We start from the raw sequence: 25,086 nt of genomic DNA on the forward strand, positions 1-25,086 counted from the left end.
TTGGTGGCCATTGTGCGCTGAAAATGAAGCTAGGAACCTCATTTTGTAACCATTCTTGGGTGGCGCGTGCTGAGTGCGATAGTGCTGAGTCCTGTTGGAATGTCGAAGATCTGCGGCCAAAATGTTTGCGTGGCCAAGGCTTTAATACACCCTCCAAAATATTTTCACGATAATATTCGGCATTTATTCTGATGCCACGGTCGATTAACACTAGCGGAGAGCGACCATAGGCTGTTATGGCGGCCCACACCATCACCATGGCCAGCGCTTGAGTTCTGGTGGCCAACCTAAGGTGCACATTTTCAGCTGACCTCTTTGGTAAGTAAACACCATCGTTTTGTTTTTTTACATTGTTCGGCTGAACAACGAATATTTTCTCATCGGAGAATTTGGAATTTCTATGGCTTTACCCCAAGCTTGCGATATGTTCAGCTCATGAGCCATTTTTCGACCACTGCGACGCGGGTTTCGATCAAGTTGCTTCTTTACTTTTCGAACCATTTATGCTGATGTTGATGTTTTCTTCCGTCCACTTCCACTTCTTTGACTTTGGGCTGCACTGAAGACGTGGACCTGCACTGACAATTTTCTGTCATATGCTGTAGTATCCATTACGAACAATTTGAAAGAATTCCGGTTAATAATGTCGCTAAAATCATCAAAATGTCGAATATCGGGCGTACCGTTATATGGGGGCTATACGAAGCCGTGGACCTGCACAGGCAATTTTCTGTCTCATGCTGTAGCATCCATTTCGAACTTCAAATACCAAATTTGAAACAATTCCGGCGATTGATGTCGCTAAACCCAACAAAGTACCGAATATCGGGAGTTACCGCTGTATGGGACCTATACGAAGACGTGGACCTGCAGAGACAAACTTCTGTCTCAGGCTGTAGCATCCATTTCGAACTTCAAATACCAAATTTGAAACAATTCCGGTGAGCAATGTCGCTAAAATCATCAAAATACCTAATATCGGGAGGTACCGCTGTATTTGGGCTATACGAAGACGTGGGCCTGCACAGACAATTTTCTGTCTTATTAACAACTGAGAAAGAAGTCTGCTATAGCCTTAGACGGCAAGTTCAAATCGTGCAAAGGGAATTCGTTGATGGCAGAAGGGTCAGGCCAGGGATTGTGGATAGTTAAGTTGGGGAATGGCGCCAGCAATCGGGAATCTTGGTTGTTTTTCCCCATTGGCTACAACTTTACAGGCATTTCCTTTTAAAAAACAAAAACTATTTGTATTTGTTATTTTTTTTTAAGTTATTTATTTATTTTTTCTTCTTTTTATCTCTCTCCTCCTTAATATCAGCCTTTTTAACATGGCCAAAAAATGTCCAACCAAATATGGTGCACTGGCTCATCGGCAGCATGGGATTTGTTTTCGGTGCCCCAATATAAATATTTGTCGCCAGATCGGATCCCAAGGTTATGGGCGCATAATCGGGATTCCAAAAATGAACATCGGCTACACTGATTTTATTCACTCTACGCAAAATGTTATCTCTCTTCAGCAGCAGTTTTGGTGTCTTCTCCATTGGCCGGTCGACGACCTTGAGATTAGCTTGGACCTTATGCCTTTCCCCACCATCAAATCGAGACCACAAATAAACGAGCACTGTTTCGGGACACAGTTTGAAATTTGTCAGCGTTCGAATTTTATATATCGACCACGCAGCAATTGAGGAATATGCTTGACTTGGATCCAAACGGATTCTCCAGAGAACACCTTCTTCGTTGGTAAATTCAGCCAAATACACCATTGCTGTCATTTCCAGCTGAACACTGTGAGAATCCTCATCGGAATAGTGAAGTATGGTATTGTGACTTCGTTGGCATTTGTGACAGTAATCCTTGCTGGGGCAGTATCGCACCGTATGCGTAGTTCCCAGGCAATTGCGGCAAATCCGTTCTCTTTCGATGAAATCAAGTTTAGTATCATACGGCATGGACAGAAATCGCCGACACTTTCGCAGTGGATGGTTCCGCCTGCAGAGGCCGCAATAAGAGTCCTCAGGTACAATAAAATTGTTCGACATACTGTGGAAGAGTAGATAAATTAGTTGGTAGGTGAGAATATTTTCAATACGATCGTAGCTTAAGAGAAAAGATTGAGGTTTAATTTAAATAAGCGGAACACAACTGACAACTGGTTACACACGCAATCATAAACCTTATTTATGATTTGCTATTTTCCATAAACTTTCATTGCCAAACGCTAAATTTTCAGATATTTTCAATATCTCTCTGGAGGATCAAACTCCAGAAAATTAAGTAAAAATTGATCCGAAGATTTTAAAAAAATGCATATTTGACTCTGACCAACCAACAATGGATTTGCACAATCGTCGTGACATTCTTCAACAAAAAGTTCCACTCTCTTCCACACTTTTGGCAATTTTCGGATTAAGATTCTTCGCAATCCATGCATTTTAGATATATAGTATTTTCGGCAATATTGCAGATAAAAATACTGGGAACATCTTGGTCGGCAATATTAATCAAGAATCTTTTAGTTCTTTTTAAAATATAGCTAAAAACTTTCTTTAAACCACCGTTTGGAACGAATTTGGAAATTTTCAAAAAATAAAATCCGTTTAAAAATTATGTTAAAATCTTAAAAATACACAATAAAGCCGTTATATTGGGGTTTATATCGCGTGGATCAACATAGGCATTGTTTGTCATAAGCCATTCCGATATTCAAATTCGAAACTTATAATAAACGGTGAATAATGTAGCTAAAATCATCAAAATATCGTATCGGAATATTTCGGGAGGTACCGTTATATCGGATCTATACGAAGACCTGGACCTGCATAGATAATTTTCTGTCACACGCTGTAGCATCCATTACGAACTTCAAATACGACATCTCAAATAATTTCGGTGAGTATTGTACCTCAAAATCGGCCTATACGAAGTCCTGGACCTGCACATACAATTTTCTGTCTCAGGCTGTAGCATCCATTTCGAATTTCAAATACCAAATTTGAAACAATTCCGGTGTATAATATCTCTTAAATCATCAAAATACCGAATATCAGGAGGTACCGTTATATGGGGGCTATACGAAGATGTGGAGCTGCACAGACAATTTTCAGTCGAACTTCCAATGCCAAATTTGAAACAATTCCGGTGCATAATGTCGTTAAAATCGTAAAAATACCGAATATCGGGAGGTACCATTATTAGGGGAATAAAGTCCTGCAGACATTATAAACATTTGAGTAGAATTTTATCAACCTACTTTATTTCGTCCGGAAACTAGAGTGATTTCCACAGACGGACAGACGGACGGACATGGCTCAATCGACATAGAATTTTATGCTGATCAAGAATATATACAGGGTTGCCCATATTCGACGGACCCATCTGGCAACGCCATAACTTTTGGCGGAGATGTCACATCGCTTAATGACATACCGCGTTTGAAGCGTCAGTCCAAGCAGATTTTTACCATGAACCAATACACGCCACGCGAGGTCTCTGAAATAGTTGAAGTTTACATTCAACAGAAGAAGTCAATTGTGAAAACTCATCGTGCTTTTAAAACATTAAAAAATGTGAGAAGTGCGCCTTCTAAGAACCCCATTAAGCGTTTATACGAAATACGACTGGTAAGGCTCTTTCTAATCCGAAGAGGCCATATAAAAGTCGACCAAGGCGATAGGGAAAGAATATCGCTGCCTTACGAGCCAGTGTTGAGAGGTCCCCAAGAACATCCCAAAAAACGCCGTTCTCAGCAGTTGGACATGGCTCGGTCCACTTTACAACGGATTATTCGCATTGATTTGCATTTATTCCCGTACAAAATTCAATTGACGCAAAGAATGTTGCCTGCGGACAAGCCTCTTCGATTGGAATGGGCCCAAAGGTCCGTCGAATATGGGCAACCCTGTAATATATATATTGTGGAGTGCAAACTGTATATTTCGAGGTGTTACAAATGCAATGATAAACTTAATATGCCCTCCATAGTAACGGATTTTATTTTTTTGAAAATTGTAAAATTCGTTCCAAATGGTGAAGGGAATTCAAAGTTCGACCCCGCCGAAGATACAGCTTTTTTTTATGTTTTATGTTACACAGTGTTATCGAACTAGACTTTGTCTATGCAACAAAGTATCAGCGAAATAATCGTACTCTCCCACGATTTGTCTACACATAATTAAACATTTCTTACATACAAACCTGCAGAGTTTCGGATTTAAATTTGAGACTCTAAAATAATTCCGTTTAATTTTTTTTTTTTTTTTGAAATTATAGAAATTTTATCCTGAACTGCAAGGAAGTCCACTTCCTTTTGTCAGCTTGTGAACGAAATTCAAAACACTGCCGTTGATGTTAATGCCTTCGCGAATGCAATGCAACTAGTTGCAGAAGTCCACAGCACTCTTGTTCATTGTGGTCAATGATTGAAACTCATGACAGGGGAAGCAGATCAGATTAATCATTTGGCAGCTAAATGATAACGAAACTGGAGAAGGGTTATATTTCATACCTAGGTACCCACAAACATGCACGCATACTCGTACATAAATATATACAATTCATGAGCCCTTTTCGAAGCGATTTAACAAATTATGTCTACACAATTTTTACATCGGGTTGTTTCCAATGAAATGAGCATGAAACACATATATATTTATCTCTTTACTTGCATTTGCATCTTTATGTGCATTGCATTGCATCAAATGCTCGGCTTCCAACCTCTGGCTGAGCAGTGTCAACAGGAAATATTTATTTAATTAATTTGCATACATGCATACTTATCTATGTTTGTGATGGTATGTGTGTTCTATGTAATTTTTGGAATAAAAGTGTTAATTTCTTTTTGGAAAATGATAAATTTCAAGGAGTTACAGTTTAAACCAAAAAAATCGATTTTGAAAACGAAAAATACGCAAAGAAAAAACCAGTATATAAAGTTAAAGTTTAAACCAAAAAAAATCGATTCTGGTGTCGAAAAATACTCTGGAATCGAAAAATACTCTGAGGGGCTTAAGCCGATTTTTAATCGATAAAGAAAATGTGCAGAAAGTAAAAAAAATGTATATATAAATACCGAATATTGAGAGGTACCGATATATGGGGTCTATATAAGGACATGGACCTGCATATACAATTCTCTGCCATTGGCTGTAGTACTTCAAATACGAAACAATTCCTGAAATCAGCAACATAAAATCCGTTAAAAAAAACCTGGTAAAATTTTAAATATATCGAATGTAGACGTTATATTAGGGTCTATTCAGTTAGTAATGTAGCTGAAATCATCGAAATACCGAATATAGGGAGGTACTAGTACATAGGGGTTATGCCAAATCGTCCACAGACAATTCGCTGTCATAGGCTGTAGTATCCATCACGAACTTCGAATACGAAATTTGAAACAATTCGGGTAAAAAATGTAAAGAAGGCGAAAAACCAGTAAAGAAAGTCTTAAAGTCGGGCGGGCCGACTTTATGATACCCTACACCACTTTGCTAACTTAGTAGAGCCCCACATAACAATTAAAAATTTTTATGGGAGAATTCAATCATACCCGCAATGATTATAATTATAATTTAAAGTTCAAAGGACTAAATATGCCGAAGCATTTGTATCTTTTAAATTCGGAATTGTACTGCCCATTTGGTGCACAATTAATTTGAAATCGGATAAAAATATATATGGGAGCTATATCCAAATCTGAACCGATTTTTACAACATTTGGCATAGATATTTCTGAGCTGTATTTGATATATTTCCCTGAATATTGTTGTTACGGAGTGCATATTACGGCTGTGGGTAACAATTACTACAAATCGGATGAAGAATATATATGGAAACTATAGCTATATCTGAACCGATCCTCACCAAATTTGGCATACTAGCTTCTAGACTCAATACGGTCGTAAGTCCCAAATTTCAATCCATTTTGGCAAATATTAGAGGTTTGGTGCACAATAAAATGTAAATCGGACGAAGTTATATATGGGAGCTATATTCAAATCCGAACCGATCTCGATAAAATTTAGCAAAGGTATTTCTGAGCTGTATTTGATATATTTCCCCAAATATTGTTGTTACAGAGAGCATATTACGGCTGCGGAAGACTAAAATAACAAATCGGATGAACAATATATATTGGAGCTATAGCTATATCTGAACCGATTTCGATCAAATTTGGCATACTTATTTTCAGGCCTAATTTGGTTGGATGTGCAAAATTCCATACTATTCGGGCTGATATTACACGTTTAGTGCACAATAAAAGACAAATCGGACGAAGATATATATGGGAGCTATATCTAAATTTTTACCGATTATCTACAATTTCAATAGGGTTCGTCCTTGGGCCAAACAAATGTTGTTTGGAAAATTTCATCTTAATCGGATAATGAATGCGACTCAAAAGAGTTAAAGAGTTGCTTCGCTTGGCCGAAAGTGGTGCACTGCCGAATTTGGGTTCCTCCGATGAGAAAACATTCGTAGTCCAGCAGTTTGTAAACAAACAAAATGATCGTGTTTACTTGCCAAGGAGGTCAGCTGAAAATGTGCACCTTCGGTAGGTCAACTTAAGCGCCGGCCATGGTGATGGTGTGGGCCGACGCAACAGCCGATGGTCGCTCTCCGCTCGTATTAATCGAACGTGGCATCATGGTGATGGTGTGGGCCGACGCAACAGCCGATGGTCGCTCTCCGCTCGTATTAATCGAACGTGGCATCATAATAAATGCCAAATATTATTGCGAAAATATTCTGGAGGTTGTATTAAAGCTTTGGGCTCGCAAACACTTCCAGCGCACAATGGCCACCAAAATCTCCGGATACCAATCCGTTGGACTATTGTGTCTGGAGGATTTTGGAAAGCAAGGTTGGCACTAAAAATACCAAAGTGTCGATCACTTCAAGTAAGCGCTTCGCCGGGAATGGGACAAAATACCGCAGAGCAACATTCGGGCAGCGTCTGACGGTTAATTGGCCTTTTGAAGACCATAATTCGTGTAAAAGAACAAATCTAAACTTATTCTAAAATTTGATGCTATTTCCGAAATATTTTGTTTTCATTCAATAAAATTAAAAAAATGTAAGAATTATGGCGTTTGACTTTTTTGCAGTATTTTTAATCTCACCCTGTGAGAAGTGGTACCAAATAATATCTTCTTCTTCATCAAAAAATGTTTATACATTAAAATAATTTGGAAAGTTTATATCTTAATTTACACTAATGTGTTACCGGGTATCTCCCTGTTACCAACAAAAATTAAAAAACACAGTTTATTTGATAGTGAAGTGCAATGAGTTTATTGTTTATTAAATGTAATACAATTATAATTATTTAAAAATATAAAACTATGAAGAGTATTGAGGAGTTGTTGTAACATATAACATAACATTATACGCGTAGGTATATGGGTAATTTATAATATTTTTAACTGCCTAGAAATAAATTGGAAGAACTTTTTTCACTGTAAGTTTTGTTTTCCTGAGCTGTCGAAGATGAAGTTTTTGAAAAAAAAAAAGAAAAATAACGTCACAACCAAAGTGAAAATTAAACAAAAATGAAATCAAATATAAAAAATAAAGTATTAAATAAACGAAATTAAAATATATATACACAACAGCGAACCTACTAAGATTAATTTGTTGCGTCAAATATTTGTTGAACACCAAGGCAGAGTTGCAGCTGAAAACAAAACCTTCTGTGTGAAATTGGAGAAATAAAAAATATAAAACAACAATAAAATAATAAGATATATAATAAAATATTATAAGAAAAACAATCGGTGACCAAACGGGTAAGAAGGAAAATGTAAAAAATAAAAATGAATGAAAACAAATACAAATAAATTAAAAAATACATATAAATGTAAATAATATTTAAAAAAAAAACTAATTAACATACGAAAAATAATTATAAGAATTATATTTTAATAAAAATAACATATAAATGGTAAATAAAACGATTACTGAATATCGGATAATATAATGAAATTAATAAATAAAATAAAATATAATTGTGAGAAAAATAGTATGTGACAGAAAATAATACTGGGAAAATTCAACAAATAAATATGCCTGCTAATAAAAAAAACAAATACAAACTGAATAAGTATAAATAAAATAAATATTTGAAAATAAGAAAAATAAAAAATTGAACATAAGAAAAATCAAATACATTAATATGGAAGATGTTCCAAAATTTTATAATTAAGATATAAAAATAAGAAAATACATATTTATTTGAGGAAAAAAATAGCAAAATTTAATTTAAACCTATAGAAATTAAAATATAATAACACAGAAATAAAAATACGTAAAATAAATAAAAATAAACAACGAAAAACTAAAGTAAGAAAAATCATAAAATAGAAAATTTGGATAATGTTATTATGCAAAAAGTTAAACTCAAAAATTAATTTCAAATTCAGCCAAAAAAATAAAAATTTTAAAATATATATTACAAAAGTTAATTATAAGAAACGATAAAATAAAAAATTAAATAATGTTATTATCCAAAAATTAAAATACAAAAATTAATATATTTTTTTTTAAGTCAATAATATTACTATAACGCTTACAAAATTCAACTAAAAAGCAATAGTTTTAAAATAAAGGTTACAAGAGTTAATTATAAATTCAGAATCAACCTTACTTTTAAAATTATGTAAAAGAAAGACATAAATTAATTATAAAAACAAAAAATTTTTTTGTGAACGCAAATAACATTTTATAAAAATGTTAATTAAAAAGTAAACAATTTAAGTATAAAATAAAAAATTACAATAACTTTTCAATAAAAATATAAATATGGAAATAAATAAAGAAACAAATGTTTAAGTTAATAAAAAAAGAGTCACAAAATTCAATGAAAAAAATCAAAAATTTAGTTAAAATTAAAAACAAAACATTAAATAAGAAGAAATAATGAATTAAAAACAAAATAAATAACAAAATTAAATAAAATAAAAATAAAAATATAAATGAATTTGAATAAAAATTAAAATTAAAAAAATTAATAAGAATGTCATAAAAAATAACATATTCAAATTTAATTCCTAAAAAATAATTGAAAATTTACCATAGGAATACAAAATAAATTAATAAATTATAAAATCGAAAATATTAGGAAAAATAAAATGGAACATATAAAAAATAAATATTGGATAAAAGTAATAATTATGAAAACTATAAATTTAAAGAAGTAATAAAAAATTAAGCGTAAAAAGTAGCAAAAAGTGGGAAATAGAATATACAAGAAAAATTATAATAATAATAATTATTAAAAGTTTTATATAGGTTACAAAAACAAGAACATAGTTTGTAAACCTAAAAGAAAAATAAAATAAAAAGGGAACTTAAAGATAACATAATTTATAAAAATAGATGTCAAAATAGTAATCCGGAAACAAAATAGATTCCCAATTCATAAAAAATAACATAATTATGGATGAAAATAAAAAAATAACAGGAAAAGAAGTCACCAACAAATAATTTAATTAAAATATTTATAAAACTAGAAATTATATTATAACACAAATAAAATTTAAGCATCATAATGAAAATTGATAAAACAAAAATAAAAAACAAAATATCATTAAAGAAAAAAATAAATAACGGAAAACAATAAAATAAGAATAACACATAAATTATGTTAAAAAAAAAAAACTAAAAACCAAGAATTAAAAAAAAATATATTAAATAGAGCGAAAAGAAAACTAATATTTTTTTTTAAATCAAAAATTATTATAAAAATTATTATAAATAAATGGAAAAATATATAACAAAAACATGAATAATGATTAAAAAAAATAAATTAATACACATAAAAATATAACTAAGTAAAAATAAAGAAAATTTAAGATCATAACTAAGAAGTTTAAAGAAAGGAACATAAGATACCAACGAAATATTTAGTTAAAAGTTTAATATGAGTAAAAAACCAAGAAGGAAATAGAAAAAATCATAACGCAATTATAAAACACAAAAAAATATATATAAAAACAAATTAAGAATAATGTAACATAAAATATTAATAAAGGAAAAAATAACAGAACACAAAAAAAGGTAATATAAAGAAGTAAAATAAAGAAAGTCGTTAAAAAATAATAAAATTTTAAAAACAAATCATGATATTTTTAAATGAGTAATGTATATAAATAAAATAATAAAAAATAATATATAATAAAAAAATAAATATTAATTAAAAAATTAAATTAATACGCATAAAAATATAACTAAGTAATAATAAAAAATAATAGAACAGTGTTGGCATGTTTTTTTGCAACTACAAAATAAAAAATAATTAAAAACATAATTTAGAAGTTATACAAACTGGAAAATAAGTTGCCAACGAAATATTTAATTTAAAGGTTTATAAGTAAAAAAGAAGAAAATAGAAACAAATCATAATTTGATAATACAACGGACATTGAAAAAAAATAAGAATAATGCAACATAAAATATTATTAAAGGAAAAAATGACGAAAAAAAAAACAATAATAATAAAACATAAATTAAATAAAAAAGTCATTTAAGAACTAAAAACCAAATATGTAAATAAAATGTTAAATCCAGGGGAAAGTATAATGTTTTTAAAGCAATAATGAATGTAAATAAAATAATATAAATAAATATGTAAAAAATGTAAATATTAATTAAAAAATGGAATTAATATAACTAAGTAATAATAAAAGAAAAATTAAAAACATCATTAAGAAGCTATACAAAAAAAGTTACCAACAAAATATTTAATTAAAATGCTTATAAGAGTAAAAAAAAAAACTAAGAAGAAAATAGAAAAAAATCATAACACAATTATTGCTAAAACAACGAAAATTAATAAAAAAAAAAAAATAAGAATAATATAAATTAAAATATTATTAAAGGAAAAAATAACGGAAAACAAGACAAAACGAAAAAAAAAAACATAAGTTATTTAAAAAAGTCATTAAAAAACTAAAACCAAAAATGAAAATAAAATGTGAAATAGAGCGAAAAGAAAAATTATATTTTTTATATTAATAATTAATATAAATAAAATAATATAAATAAATATAATAAAATATAACTAAATAATAGTAAAAAATAATTTATGAACATAATTAAGAATTTATAGAAACAGGAAAATAAGTTACCAACAAAATATTTAATTAAAAACCAAGAATGAAAAACAAAAAATTATAACGCTATTATTGATACGAAAATTGATGAAAAATAATTGATAATAATAATAATAATTATGGGGAAAAAATACAAAAAAAAAACAAAACAATAAGGATACAATATAAATTATTTGAAAAAGATTTTTAAAAACTAAAAAAAATATATAAATTCATAAAAAAATAATAATATAATAAAAATATAAATATTAATCAATGAATTAAATCAATACACATAAAATATAAAAAAAAAATTATAAAGAAAAGAAATAGTGTAAAATAATTTACAAAAACTAAGGGAAAAATAAAAAAATTGGGGCAAAATAATTGTTCCTTAATAAACAACTAAGAGTGGTTCATAAAGAAAAATAATAAAAAATAATTAAAGAATTTAAAAAAAATCAAAAAGATTTTAGTAAAACCAAAAATAATGTTCAAGTTAAAATTAAATTGTATTGAAATTTTATAAACTAAGAAATTATAAAAAAAAAACAAAAACTATACAATAACAATAATAAAAAGAAATAATTATAAACATAAATTCACTCTCATAAAAAATATTTAAGAAATGTACTGTTTTTATAACCATTAAATTAAGAGGATAATTGAAGTTTTATTAAATTAGCGAAAAGCAAGATAAAAATTAAAAAAAAAAATGTTGAACACATAATAACACAAGATATACTCATTGATTAGAAAGTTGAAATTAATTTAAAATAAATAAAGAAATAATCAAAAAAGAAACATTTGCTATATTTAACACAAATTCCTTGCAAAAATTGATAAAATTCTTTTTTGAAAAATAAAAAATAAATAACCGTATAAGAAGAAAAAGAAATAAAAATATATTTTGTCATAAGGAAAATAGTAAAAATGTTACAAAAACCAACAAAAATTAAAAATAAAAAATTGCAAAACAAATAACATTCATGATCAGTATTATGAAGAAAGTTAAAAAAACAAGAGTAATAAAATAATAGTTAAAAATATCAATTAAACTGAAATTCAAAGTAATAAAAACAAACACAAACGCGGAAAATATTATAAAAATATTTAAAGAATGTAAAAAAACAATAATAATAATAATAAATAACTGACAAAACTAATAAAAAAGAAATAAAAATAAATGAAAAAAATAAAATAAGCTAAAATGAATAAACACAAACAAAAATTTAAAGGAAAGTCGAGACCAATTTCAAATGAGAACCTGAAGGAAGAAATAAAAAAGAAACGAATTTGCAACAATATTCTCAAACACATTTTGATAAAAAATCAAATTAAATGGAAAAAAATATAAAAAATGGATGAAAATGGAAAAAATATAAAAAATTAATTAATAAAATCGGTTTTCTAAAAGATAAAATCTAAATTACATAGCAATCATTTAAAACACAAAAGTAAATTATAAGAATTAAAAAAAATAAAATTATAAGAATTGAAAAAATAAATAAAATGTTTAAAATTAAATAATTAAAAATTAAATTATACAAAAAAAATTAAATGTAAAAATGTTTATTAATTAAAAATAGCTGATTAAATTTTTTAAAATTGAAAACAAAAAAAAATTATAATAAAAGGAAAAAAGAATATAAAATAAAAAAATTAAAATTAGTTTCCAAAGTAAAAAATGAACGACAAAAAAGTAAAAAAAAACTGCATGGATGGAAATCGAGATTAAAAAGTCATATTTTTTTTTTAAAATTAAGCTAATTTAAAAGGAAAATAAAATTTGTTCAATAATAAAATAAGAATAAAATTAATTAAGAAAAATAAAAATATATACGATTAATAATAATATGTATTAAAACAATATTAAATTTATAATATATTTTATTAAAAAAGAAAAATAAAATATTTTTAAATTAAAACAAATTAAATACAAAATAAACCAAATTAAAAATTGAAATAATTTATGGAAAACAAAATAAAACAAAAACTATAATAAAAAAAGGAACAATTAATCAATAAATAAGTTTTATTTTAAAATTATTGTATGTTCATGGAAAAGAATTAAAGCAAATGTGTAAATATTCTTGGAAATAAGAAATGGAAAAAAGGGTAAAAAAATAACATTTTTTATAAATGATAAAAACTAAAAATAAAATAAGAAAGAAAATAATTCTAAAATTAAAGTTTCGGAAGAAACATTTAAAATAAAGGGTTAAATAAATGCAAATAATAAATTTAATCAATACACTCATACGAGTTTAAAAAAGGATAAACGAAAGTAATAAAAATTATATAAAACTGAAACTGAAATTAAAAATTTAAATTAATAATATTAAATATAAAATTCAAATTAATTTATTTAAAAGTAGCTCAAAAGAACAAATTGTAGGACAAGAAACAAGACGATTTTAAAGCTTGTTTCGTTTTAAATATCAGCCAAAATATATAAAATTAAGAGGTAAGAATAATATATGTATTATATGGGGAAAAGACGATCAGAGAAAAATAAAACACATAGAAAGAAGGTAAATAAAATTTCTTTATAATACATAACAAAACAATTAAATAAACTTAGGTAAATAAAATAAAATGTATGTTAATAAAAAAAAATTTATTAAAGTAAAAGATTATAATACAATAAAATTAAAATAATATCTTTGAGAAATTGTTAATATAAAAGAAATTAAAAATAGATATTTAAAGAAAAATTAAAAAAAAAAGAAAACTAATACTATAAAACAAATCAAAATTCAAAAGATTAACAAATTAATAAGATTTAAAAAATAAAAAAAATAACTAAGTAATATCTCTTCAAAAAATATCACATGAGTTGTATAAAGAAAAAGTAAAATAAAATAGTTTTATGGCTAAATAAATCGTTAAAAAATACAAAAGTATTTGACTGAAAATAAGAGCAACGTTTATTAAATTAATTATGAAACGATCTAAGTAAAACAAATCGAATGAAAGAAATCCTAATCCATGAAGAGAAGTTAAACATTTTTTTAGGTCACATTTTTTTAGGTCAAATTAATGATATTAAGTATTTTTAAAATAAATGAATGAAAATAAATAATTTTAAATGAAGGAGAGTTATAAAAATGAAAGTAATTTAGTTTTAAGCCAGTAGCCATCACCAAATAAACATACAAATGCCAGCAAAAATGGTTTTGGGAAAGAATTTTAATTTTTGGAAAAAATATAACAAAATATAGACGAAAAAATCTCAAAATAAAAAAGTAAGATAAAATAATTTCGTACGTAAATAAAAATAAAAATAATTAAAAAATAAAATAAACAATATAATAATAAAAAAGCAAAATGACAAAATAAAATAATTAAAATTAAAGTAAAATTATATTAAAAATCATAGTGCAATAAAAAAATTAAAAAAAAAAAACATTGTATATTTTTTATAATTAAAAATAAAGTTTTTTATAAACCAAAAAATAACAGAAAATTAAAAAAATAGGAAAATGTAAATTTAAAAAATTGTTATAATAAAATTAAAAAATAAACGAATAATAAATTCAAAGTAATTTGAAAAGAATTAAACACTAAATAGTATAAATAATAGAGTTTTAAAAAGAGAATACAATATGTAACTGTCAAATAAAATTTAAATAAATAAAACAAAAAAATAGAAAAATAAAAATATTAATTACATTGAAAGAAAACCAAAAATAAAGTAAATTATAGACATTAATTAAATGAAAAAGAAACAAAATAAAATAAAACAAAATGTTAATTAAAAATAACCATTAAAAATAAAAACTATAATTATAAATATAAGAACAAAAATTATTTAAAATAATATTTTTGGAAAATTGTTTAAATTAAACCCAAATGAAAAATAAATTAAACAAAAAAGATTTGGCGGTAAATAAGAAAACGATAAAGAAAATAAAAATTAAAAATATAATTAAATAAATACAATGTAAATAATATATCTTTATAAAATAGAATGTAATAATATATCTTTATAAAAACAGAAAAAATAAAATAAAAAAATCAGACATCGTTTAAAAATAAAATAATAATTAAACATGATTAAATTATATGTTAATTTAAATTAAAATAATTATAATTGAAAAAAGTAAGGAAGAAAAGGAAATACTAAACAAAACCATCAAAAAAAATTAATTTATTTGTAATAAAATAATTTTAATTCAATTTTAAAATTCTTAAATGTAACAAGTAATGGAATGTTAAAAAACACACAAAAATGACCAATGTAAAATAAAAAAAAAAGGGTAATTAAAAAAATTAATATAAACATTGCAATATTTAAAACATTTAAAATAATATTTGAAATATATTTTTTGGAAATATTTTAGAATTAAATCAAAATTCAAAAAAAAATAAAAAATTAAAAAGAGCTGTTTCTGAAGAAAAATAAACCAAAATGTTGTTATTATTAACAAAAGCAATAGAAAACTATAATAAAATAATAATCAAATAAATTAGGAAAAAAAACAAATAAACAAAATAAAAACCAAATAAATGGTATCTCATTATAAAATATTATAAAAACAGTAAAAGAAACTTAAAATAAAATAACTTAGAACTTAAGTAAAAAATAATATAAAAAACTAAAGATATAATATTAAAAAAATAATTTAAAATAATTTAGTAAGAAATAAAAAAGAATATTAAATAAAAATATTATGTAATTAAAATAATAATTTATAACACATCAAACCTATAAACAAAGACTGGACAACATCAAAGTAAAAACAAATCACAAATTAAAATAGATTTTTAAAAAACAATGATATGTTGATAAAATATACACAAACGACAAATACAAAATTAAAATCAGATAATTAAAAATAAATTAAACATAATAATATTTAAACCATTTAAATGACATAACTTAAATATAATTTTTGGGCAATTTTATATATATAAAGTTAAAAAGTTAATTTTTGAAGAAAAAAAAATTAATAAAAAAACAATAAAAAAGGAAATTAAAAAAAATTTAATTAATAAAATAAATTAATACAAAAACAAACCAAATAATATATCATTATAAAAAAAGAATAACAATAAAAAACGTAAAATAAACTAAGATATAAGGTAAATAAAGTAAAACACTTTACAAAACAAAATAAAATAAAAGTATAATGTTTAAAGTTTGAATAAGATAATAAGAAAAAAAAATAAATGTAATAAAAAAGAAAAGGAACCAAATGTTATCACAAAAAACAATAGAAACTGACTTAAGGAAAAAAATAAAACCAAAATAAATAAAAAAAGCCTTTCAAAAATTATATTAAAATTAGTTGAAAAAATAAAAAAGAATTAAATAATAATTTTACATGATTTGTAAATTAAGAAGTAAAAATAAGTTTTTTTTTTTTTGTTGAAAATAAAAGTTATAAAAAAATAAAATATATATAGAAGTATTGTAACATAAAAATATATCCAAAATAGAATTTGACATCAAAAAAATAATTTTTAAAAATAAAATATAAATATAATTTTTATATAAATTGTTTTTTATAATGACATTAAAACAATAATATAAGACTTTCAAAAACTTGTTAAAATGAAAATAAAAATATGTTGAAAAGTAGAAAAAAGAAAATAATAATAATAATAATAATAATAATAATAATAATAATAATAATAATAATAATAATAATAATAATAATAATAATAATAATAGTAATAATAATAATAATAATAATAATAATAATAATAATAATAATAATAATAATAATAATAATAATATATGTTTTGTAAATCCGAAAGTAAAATATAAGTTATTTAAGTAGGAAAATAAAGTATGCATAAAAAGTATTAGAATAAAAACTGCGTAATTTATATTATAAATAAAAATATTATGCAACATAAATTAATAGAAGTTTTCTTTGAAATTAAGTAGACAATAGACAATATAAATAAGACAATGAAACTATAAAAAATTAATTTTTAGGAAAAGATTTCAGAAGTAAATAAATAAAAAAATATATAATGAGTTAAAAGAAAATAAATTATATTTAAATAAAATAAATTGATATTAACTTAATGAGATATTCACACGAAGGTTATATTTTCCATTCAAAATGCCAGATAAATGTCGCTGCAACAAATATTTGACTGAAAATAATATCAATGTTTATTAAATTAATTATAAAACGACCTAACTCAAAAACAAAACGAACGAACGAAATCCTAATCCTTGAAGTGAGTTCACACTTCCTTTTTAAGGCACAAATCAAAATCACCAAACGCAAAATAAATAAAAACCAAACTAAAAGAAAAGAAAACATAAAAACAAAAATATGTGTAATGTTAATAATAAATGTTTATTTTATTTAAAATAAAATGAATTTTAAAAATATCACAAAAACAAAGGAAATTATAAAAAATATTCATATGATTTTTGGAAATTATACAATAAAAAATTATAAATTTAAAATTAAAATGTAATTAAAGTAAAAGTTAATATAAAAAATAAATTAAAATGAAAATTATAATTAAAAAATTAAGTATTTTTAAAATAAAAATTTTAAATTAAATAAATTTAAAATAGGATTTTTGGGGGTAATTATTAAAATGAAAGTAATTTATTGTAAGGCCAGTAGTCACCATCAAAAAGACAAAAAAATACCAGCAGAAATGGTTTTGGGAAAAATTATAATTTTTTAAAAATAAAAATAAAATTTAATAACAAAATATAAGAACTCAAAATTAAAAGGTTTTTGAAAATTACTAAATAAAAAATAAAATTTAATTTTTGAAAATAAATTTTATGTTTGAAATCTCAAATAAAAATAATGAAAAAATATTGAAACAAAATTTTATATTTTTAAATCCCAAATTAAAATCATAAAATTTTTGAAAATAAATATGAAGAACACTGAAATCTCAAATAAAAAAAAATTAAAAATTTTAATTGCAACTGAAAATCAAATTTGTTATAAAATTAAAATGAAACAAAAAAAAAATAAAAAAAATAATGTTTGATTCTGTATCGGAATGGGTTGGTTTGGAAAATGGTAAATTGATTTCACACTCACTTATATTCGACGTAATTCAAATTTTGAAATTTGAAATATTTAACTCGTATTTAGGACCTTAAGATTTCTGTTTCTTCCTGATGTGTGTAAAAACGTAATTTTGTATTTAAAATATTTGCCTTTTTGAAGTGACCCTCATTGGATTTGAAATTTAAAAATAATATAATTTTAATTAAAATTGAAAACTAAAATTAAATAAATTCGAATTTTAAACTAGATTAAAAAATAGAGAAAACGATATTTTTTGAACAGTGAAATATATAAAGATGGGAGGGAATCTCTATAAATATGATATTGTTTGAATAATGTTTGATTTAAGAAAATTATAATTTATAATGAATTTTTGTAGGAGAAATATTAAAGATTATGTTTTGAAATTTAACAGTTACATATATATTTTAAAAGTTTTTGATATAAAATCGAGGCTTTTTATGATTTTCATTTTTTTTTTTTTTTTTTTTTGTGAAAAATGGTATTAAAGGATATTTGAATTTGAAAATATTGAAATAACACTTATGCTAGGAGGAGAATGGAGATTTAAAGAAGATAATTTGTAAAAGATGAAAATAAGTGATATCATAATTACCGCAATTTGAAATCGAAATCAGTTTTAAAATAAGAAATGTACCAGTTATCGTTTTGAAAAGTATAGACATGGTATTCAATATCAAAATACTTCAAATGGATCCAGAAGATAATAAATATTTTGTTTAAAATTTAAACAAATTTGACGTTTAAAGATTTCCATATCCTCTGGACCATCTATGCCAATGGATAAATATTTTTCGGAATATTAATCTTACATTTGGAGTTTTCTTTTAAATTTTCCCTTTAATTATGACATCACGATTAAGAAGGTATAGTATATAGACTTGGAAAAAGATATAGTTTTGGAATAAGAAACATAAATTCATTATGGTTTAGAAAAATATGTAGGAAAATAGTATTTGAAATTTAAAATCAAATATTGAAAGTAAAACAAACTACGCTTATTATAAATATTTAAAGCCAGATACAACAATACTAATAATTTGTTTTAAATTGTGAAATATTTATAAGATTTTTAAAAATTTATAAAAATCAAAGTAATAATAAATATTATTTGAAGAAAAAGAAAATTTAAGGCTTGATTTGGTTTAACAAATTGAAAAATTGATCGGGAGTATAACATCATAACAAGGCTTGTTTTGGGTTGGGCCAGATGTTTGGTTTTGGGAATTTTGGCATTACAAAATTTAAAATACAATAATTTTTATTGTAAATTTTGTTTTTTTTTTTTTTTTTTTTCTTTTTTAAAAATTTTCAAAATTTTTGGGTTACCATATTCCGATATTGTTGGTGCAATTTTGTTTTGGGAATATTTTGGGTGGGGTTTGTTGGAGATTTTTTTTTAATTTAAGCAACTTCATGAACTCTTTCTAATATCAAACTATTTGCCAAAATCCTTGCCAATGATCCGGAGGAGGGTTTTTAGTTCGAGACATCATTTGTATATTCTGTAAATAGAAAAGTTTAAATATAAACGACATATTTTCTAGAAATAAAATTGAAATGATAATAAATCGAAAACAAACTAATATTTATTTAGAACTACATATAAAAATAATTCCACACAAATATATATAAATATTTTTTTTACAATGGCGCCCAACATAAAACCCTTATCGTATAATATTGCTTACCATTGAGAAAAACTTAGAAAAAACATATAATGGTTACATTTTTGAGAGGAAGGGGGAGATTGAGAGAGAAATATGAACAAGTTCTCTCGTTTTATACAAAAATATTTCTTGAAAATTCCATCGAGCAACTAAGCACTATGATAAGCTATTTTTCATCTTCTACAATTTCTTGAATACTATTAATAATGGCGCCCAAAGTGGGTCCCAGATTGTGTACAATTCGTAAACATAAAAAAGGCCAAAATGAAATTACATGTCTTCGATTTTTTGGGAGTTTGAGTCTCCCACATGTTTTGCGGATAGAGAATGGAGATGATCAAATTATACTGTTTCTAAATCTAAGGTATCCCGGCAGAGAGCGCCTAATCGTTCCCAGCAGAAAAAAAATAATTACGGCTCTTCTCAAATTTCTCGAATACTATTTACAATGGAGCCAAATGTCTGGTGCCGTGCTGTCTGGTGTCGTACTGTTTAAGATAGAAAAAAAATCTAAAAATAAACTGAAAAAGTTCCACTTGCGTTTCCAAATCGCAAAAGCCTGGAAGATCCAGGCATTCCTGTCCTAAAAATGATTATGGATACTTTTAATCTTCTCAAATTCCTTACACCTCTTTTCCATGTTCTCAAATTCCTTAAATATAATTTTCAATGGCGCCCAACCTGTGCAATATCTAATTGATTACTCCTCTTTTCCATGTTTTTAAATTTCTCAAACATAATGGCGCCCAACTTGCCACCTGAGAGTTCAATGTTTCGAAATTTAAAAGATTCTGTCCTGGCCGAAATTTTGGATAGACAATCTAAAAAAGTCCAGCCGTTAACGGCAGAACAAAACCCTCTTATAAAATTTTTGTTATTTCTTAAACGTCGGCCCATACGTTAAGGCATTCTTTAAATTTGTAAAAAGCAAAAGGAGCTTACGGAGTTTTATGTGGGAGCTTTTTATATCCTACTGGGTTGCCAGTTGCCATATGTGGTGTTTCCAAATCTACGGCGTCTTAAACTACATTGAATATTGCGATCGCCAGCCTAAAAGAGTCCAGTCGTGCCCAATAGAACAAGTGTACGCCTCTTTTCGTTCATTTCCACTGACTTAAATACAATGGCACTCAACGTCGGCCCAGAACTTAAAATATTATTTAATATTAAAAAATAAACAAAAAAAATCTGAAAGAGTTGGGGTTTGCTATTTCCTACTGTATTGAGAGATAGACAGACAAAATACTGCAATCGCATGCCTAGCAAGGTCCGCAGGCTGATTACTAGTCATGAGATAATAAGGTGGCAAGAATTTTCAATTGTCCCATCACCTTAAGGGTTAACGGAGCCAAGAACGTAGAAGAATGAGCTTGGTTGAAATATGTTCCGAAGTTAATGCAGTTACTTAAATGGGAAGTTATCTCTTCAAACAACGTTAATGCTTTAGGTGCGATCTCTTTATCTCTTCTATCTCTTCAAACAACGATAATGCTTAGGCACTCTTGAGGGGCTGCAATTGATCTGCGGATAGTTTAAGCAAACAGAGTCAGAACCTTATTTAGGAAGACTACATTAAAGGCAACGAAGTGGCAAGTTCCAAAACATATTCGTCATTCGAATGGAGATCCAAGATCGTGCCTAATGTTATGATTTTCAAGAGCGAAGAGGGGTGAATGCTAAGCAGTTCCTTACTTCCTGTTCCCAGAGGTGCTTCATTATTTTCTTTTTTACAGTCACGAATGGCGCCCAAGGAAGACAAGTCATAAGCGATCAAAAAAAACTTAGTTACATACTCTGTACAGTTTCTGGAACTCTATAATTATGAATGGCGCCCAACGTAACCCAGATTAATAAAATTTACAGGCAAAAAATTCATAGTAACCCACTTGCTATAGTCTATGACACTCTCCCAAATAAGGTTTAAGACATAATCAGATTCAATTATAATTCACTGCTAGGCAACTGTGTGGCTAGTTAACGGTGGAGCTTTGTGGAAGAAAAACAGCCAAACAGAGTCACTTGAATGTCTTACCCAACATTTGGAATGAGATGAAGTTGGATAATGAGTAACGGGTCAAATAGCGCGAGGAAAAATGTTTAGATCTCATTTATACTAAAAATGGGGAGGTAATGGCGCCCAACGTGGGGTTGGGCGAATGAAATTTATAAACAATGAAAAAGAACTTAGTAACGCACTTTTTTATAAAATGCCAAGGCACAACCAATTCTTCGTATAACATAGTCACAGGAATTTAAAAATTGGCGCCCAATATAAGTCCATAATAAACGTGGGAGCTGAGCGTTCAATATTTTTTATATTATTAAAAATAAAACTAAAAAGGCTTGGTATTGTTTTTTTATAAAATCTCAAGGCACAACTGATTCCTCGTACAATATAGTCATAGAATTTTTACCGTGGCGCCTAACATAAGTCCATTAGAATCCCATATATATAAGATCGAATGTTACATATTTTGGGTACAGTCTTTGAAAAATATGATATTCAGACATAAAGGATTGTAATGGTCTGGTATTAGATGATAATAAAATAACTTTATAGGAAATCGTTGTCACAAATAGCAGATGTCCCAAGACAGATGTATGCCTTATACCCATTGACCCACCATCTCCCAACTACTGAACAATGCCACGCAGACCTTTTTTGACTCTCAAATTTAACATCCATTTGTTGTTTCGATCTGCTGAAGCTTTGACAAATATTTCCGCCCTTTTGCCAAATAAAAGCTCTAAAATGACTGGCCAAATGCTGTCATTATTTCCATTTGACAAAAGGGGTTGAAAAGGAAATGTTCATAAATATGAAAGAACAAAGGCTAACAAAAGCAGATGGACTTGCAAAATATTTTTTGAATTTCCCGCCAAGGCAGATGGATTTTAATTTGGTGGTGGTACATCTGCCATTTAACTTTGGCGGGCTTTTGGATTAATGAAACGACAACATTTAGCACATGTCCTAACGGAAGCGATTATGTTGAAGGCAACACAGTGGGGGAAGGTAGTAGAAAATACTAGAATTCAAAATTGAGGTGAGTTTATTTAATTTTGATAATTGGGTGAAAGAAATATTTTAGAGAAGTTAAGAGGGTATTAAGGAAACTTTAGCTGCTGAAACTAAAAAGTTATATTTAAGAAATATTCCATAGCTCTAAGGGAACTAGAGTAAAAACGAGTAGAATATCCTTTACCATGTGAAATCTTGATTCACGACCAAATTTGCAATTCTCGAAATCCCTAAAATTTGAAATATCCGTTATATGAAGGTTATACCTATATTGAATGTTTTAAAGAGAAACTAATCCATTCATTTAAATAATAGCTGTTTTGATTGAAAATTGGAATTAAAGCCTTTGAAATACTCAATATTTGGAGATACTGTTATGTGGAGATTATTATTATGAGCAGTTTTACAATTCTGTGAAAAATTTGGACCAAAATCTTTAAAATATTGAAAAGCTGTAGGTACTGGTATATGGTGCTATACCAAAAAGTGGACCATTATTGAAAAAAAAAAATCAGAACGATTGTCTATCAAAATATTTCCTCTTATATTTTAAAGAAACAAAATACAGATATGTTCGAAATAATAGTCAAAAATTCTATACTTACACAGAGTTTGAAGCCGAAGAATCAATAATTTTGTGGCAGCCAAACGGAATCTTTGTAGAAAACGGCATCTTAAGTTCAAAATAATCTTGAAATTTCCAAATAACGCCGCAGTTTTAGTCCAAAGCAGTAATTTGGATACGAAACCATTTAATTTTTGTTTAGAACAGCAAGTTTTACTTAATTTTGCTTCTGCTTTCTTCCAAAGCGGTATTTTCTTGAGTCGACGACCAAATAACAAGACTTTCACAGAGTTGAGGTTTTTTTGGCGATGTTCTGTATTTGTGTTGAGTGTAGCTGACAATTGAATTTGAGGATGACGTTTTACCAGTTCTATTGATTTTGTATAACGAAACACTGTTTTTTGTTGCTTTTGGTTAATAATGGTTTTAAAACTTTTTCATTCCAAACTATTTAAATTTTTAAGCCTCCCAGTGCTGGGAGGCTTTTGTTTTAACAAAAACACTTAAATTTTTATAGAGAAACTATTTTTTTGGTTGTTGTCGGAATCGTTGTGCAACTAACACTGCCATTCCATCAATTTCCAGCTGACCTTTTATAGTTGACGAAGTTTTGAAAGAATTGAAAAAAACCCACCACCAAAAAGATCTTGCCCAAATAATATCTCCACTCCACCATTTATTCTCATTGGTTCAGTCATCATTCTTTCCACTCATTCGGCCACTTTGTGTGAACAATCTACAAATTGTTGATTCACAAAAATAAGAAACGGCGCAATTTATTGTGAAAGGGTGGTGGTTGGTGGTGTGATGAAAAGTGAAAATAAGTAAATAAACACGAAGACATATTAAAAATATTGCATTTTGACTGGAACCATGTATGTTGAAAACAAATATTGAATAATGGCGCCCAACGTAAGACCTTCATGAGAAAATGACATCATATGGTATATAACAGGGGCAAATGTTTCCATTTTTGTAGGCCCAGAGGATTATTCCTCTAAATGCATGAAATAAAATGTTTTCAAGCTAAAAAGACTCATTGTCACTGGCAAGTACTTCAATAACCAGCAGTATATTGGGCCCATCAACATCATACACAGGACGTAAAGTAAAAACAGGACATGATGTAAAAATCACCACCGGTCCTAACATAATGCGGTTTTCCAAAAAATATAATATTTAGTTGACATTTTTTGGCGGCATACTGGAATTTCTATTCAATTATTTAAATTGAAAATCGAAGTTTTATATGTACTGTGAGTCTAAAAAGAAAATTAACACTTAAAACGGTATTTAAATGCGGCTGAAGTTGGATGATCCAATATATTGCTGGGGACTTGAGCAAACTGTTGAAAATACGTAAATATAAACGAAGACATATTAAAAATATTGCATTTTGACTAGAACCGTGTATATTGAAAAATAATTGAATAATGGCGCCCAACGTAAGACCCTCACAAGAAAATCACATCACTTTGTATATTACAAGGGCAAATGTTTCCTTGATTTTGTAGGCCCAGAGGAATAAATGCAAGCTAAACACATAGTATCTGACTTTTCATAAAATACCAATGTCTGCCTCGTCTAATATAGTATCAGACATTTAAACCAATGGCGCCCAATATAATTTCTTCAGAAGTAGAAGTTACAAGTATGTTAAAAAATTTCGTCAGGGGTATTTTTAGACCTATTTCTGTTGTCTTGC

The 25,086-nt window shown here is 26.7% G+C and overlaps 1 protein-coding gene and 1 long non-coding RNA gene across 2 annotated transcripts; both read right to left on the bottom strand.

Annotated features, from left to right (window-relative positions):
• Positions 1–1,277: 1,277 nt before the first annotated feature.
• On the bottom strand, positions 1,278–4,438 carry LOC109612299 (uncharacterized). Its single transcript, XM_020036263.2, has 2 exons — positions 4,201–4,438; positions 1,278–2,046 (listed from the first exon to the last, which is right to left on the bottom strand). Exon 2 carries the CDS (start codon positions 2,043–2,045, stop codon positions 1,278–1,280), a length of 768 nt encoding a protein of 255 aa, XP_019891822.1. The 5' UTR covers position 2,046; positions 4,201–4,438.
• A 15,098-nt stretch (positions 4,439–19,536) lies between these two features.
• LOC109612297 (uncharacterized) lies at positions 19,537–24,187 on the bottom strand. The gene is made up of 2 exons (XR_002194449.2): positions 23,422–24,187; positions 19,537–19,629 (listed from the first exon to the last, which is right to left on the bottom strand). It is a non-coding gene; the product is annotated as an uncharacterized LOC109612297 (long non-coding RNA).
• Between the last annotated feature and the right edge of the window lie 899 nt (positions 24,188–25,086).

Source organism: Musca domestica, unplaced genomic scaffold (assembly GCF_030504385.1).
Source record: "Musca domestica strain aabys unplaced genomic scaffold, Musca_domestica.polishedcontigs.V.1.1 50, whole genome shotgun sequence".
Lineage (NCBI taxonomy): Eukaryota > Metazoa > Arthropoda > Insecta > Diptera > Muscidae > Musca > Musca domestica.

What these genes read in the sequence shown, in the direction of transcription:
- LOC109612299 (XM_020036263.2), bottom strand. Translation starts at nt 2,045, where the DNA reads ATGTCGAACAATTTTATTGTACCTGAGGACTCTTATTGCGGCCTCTGC.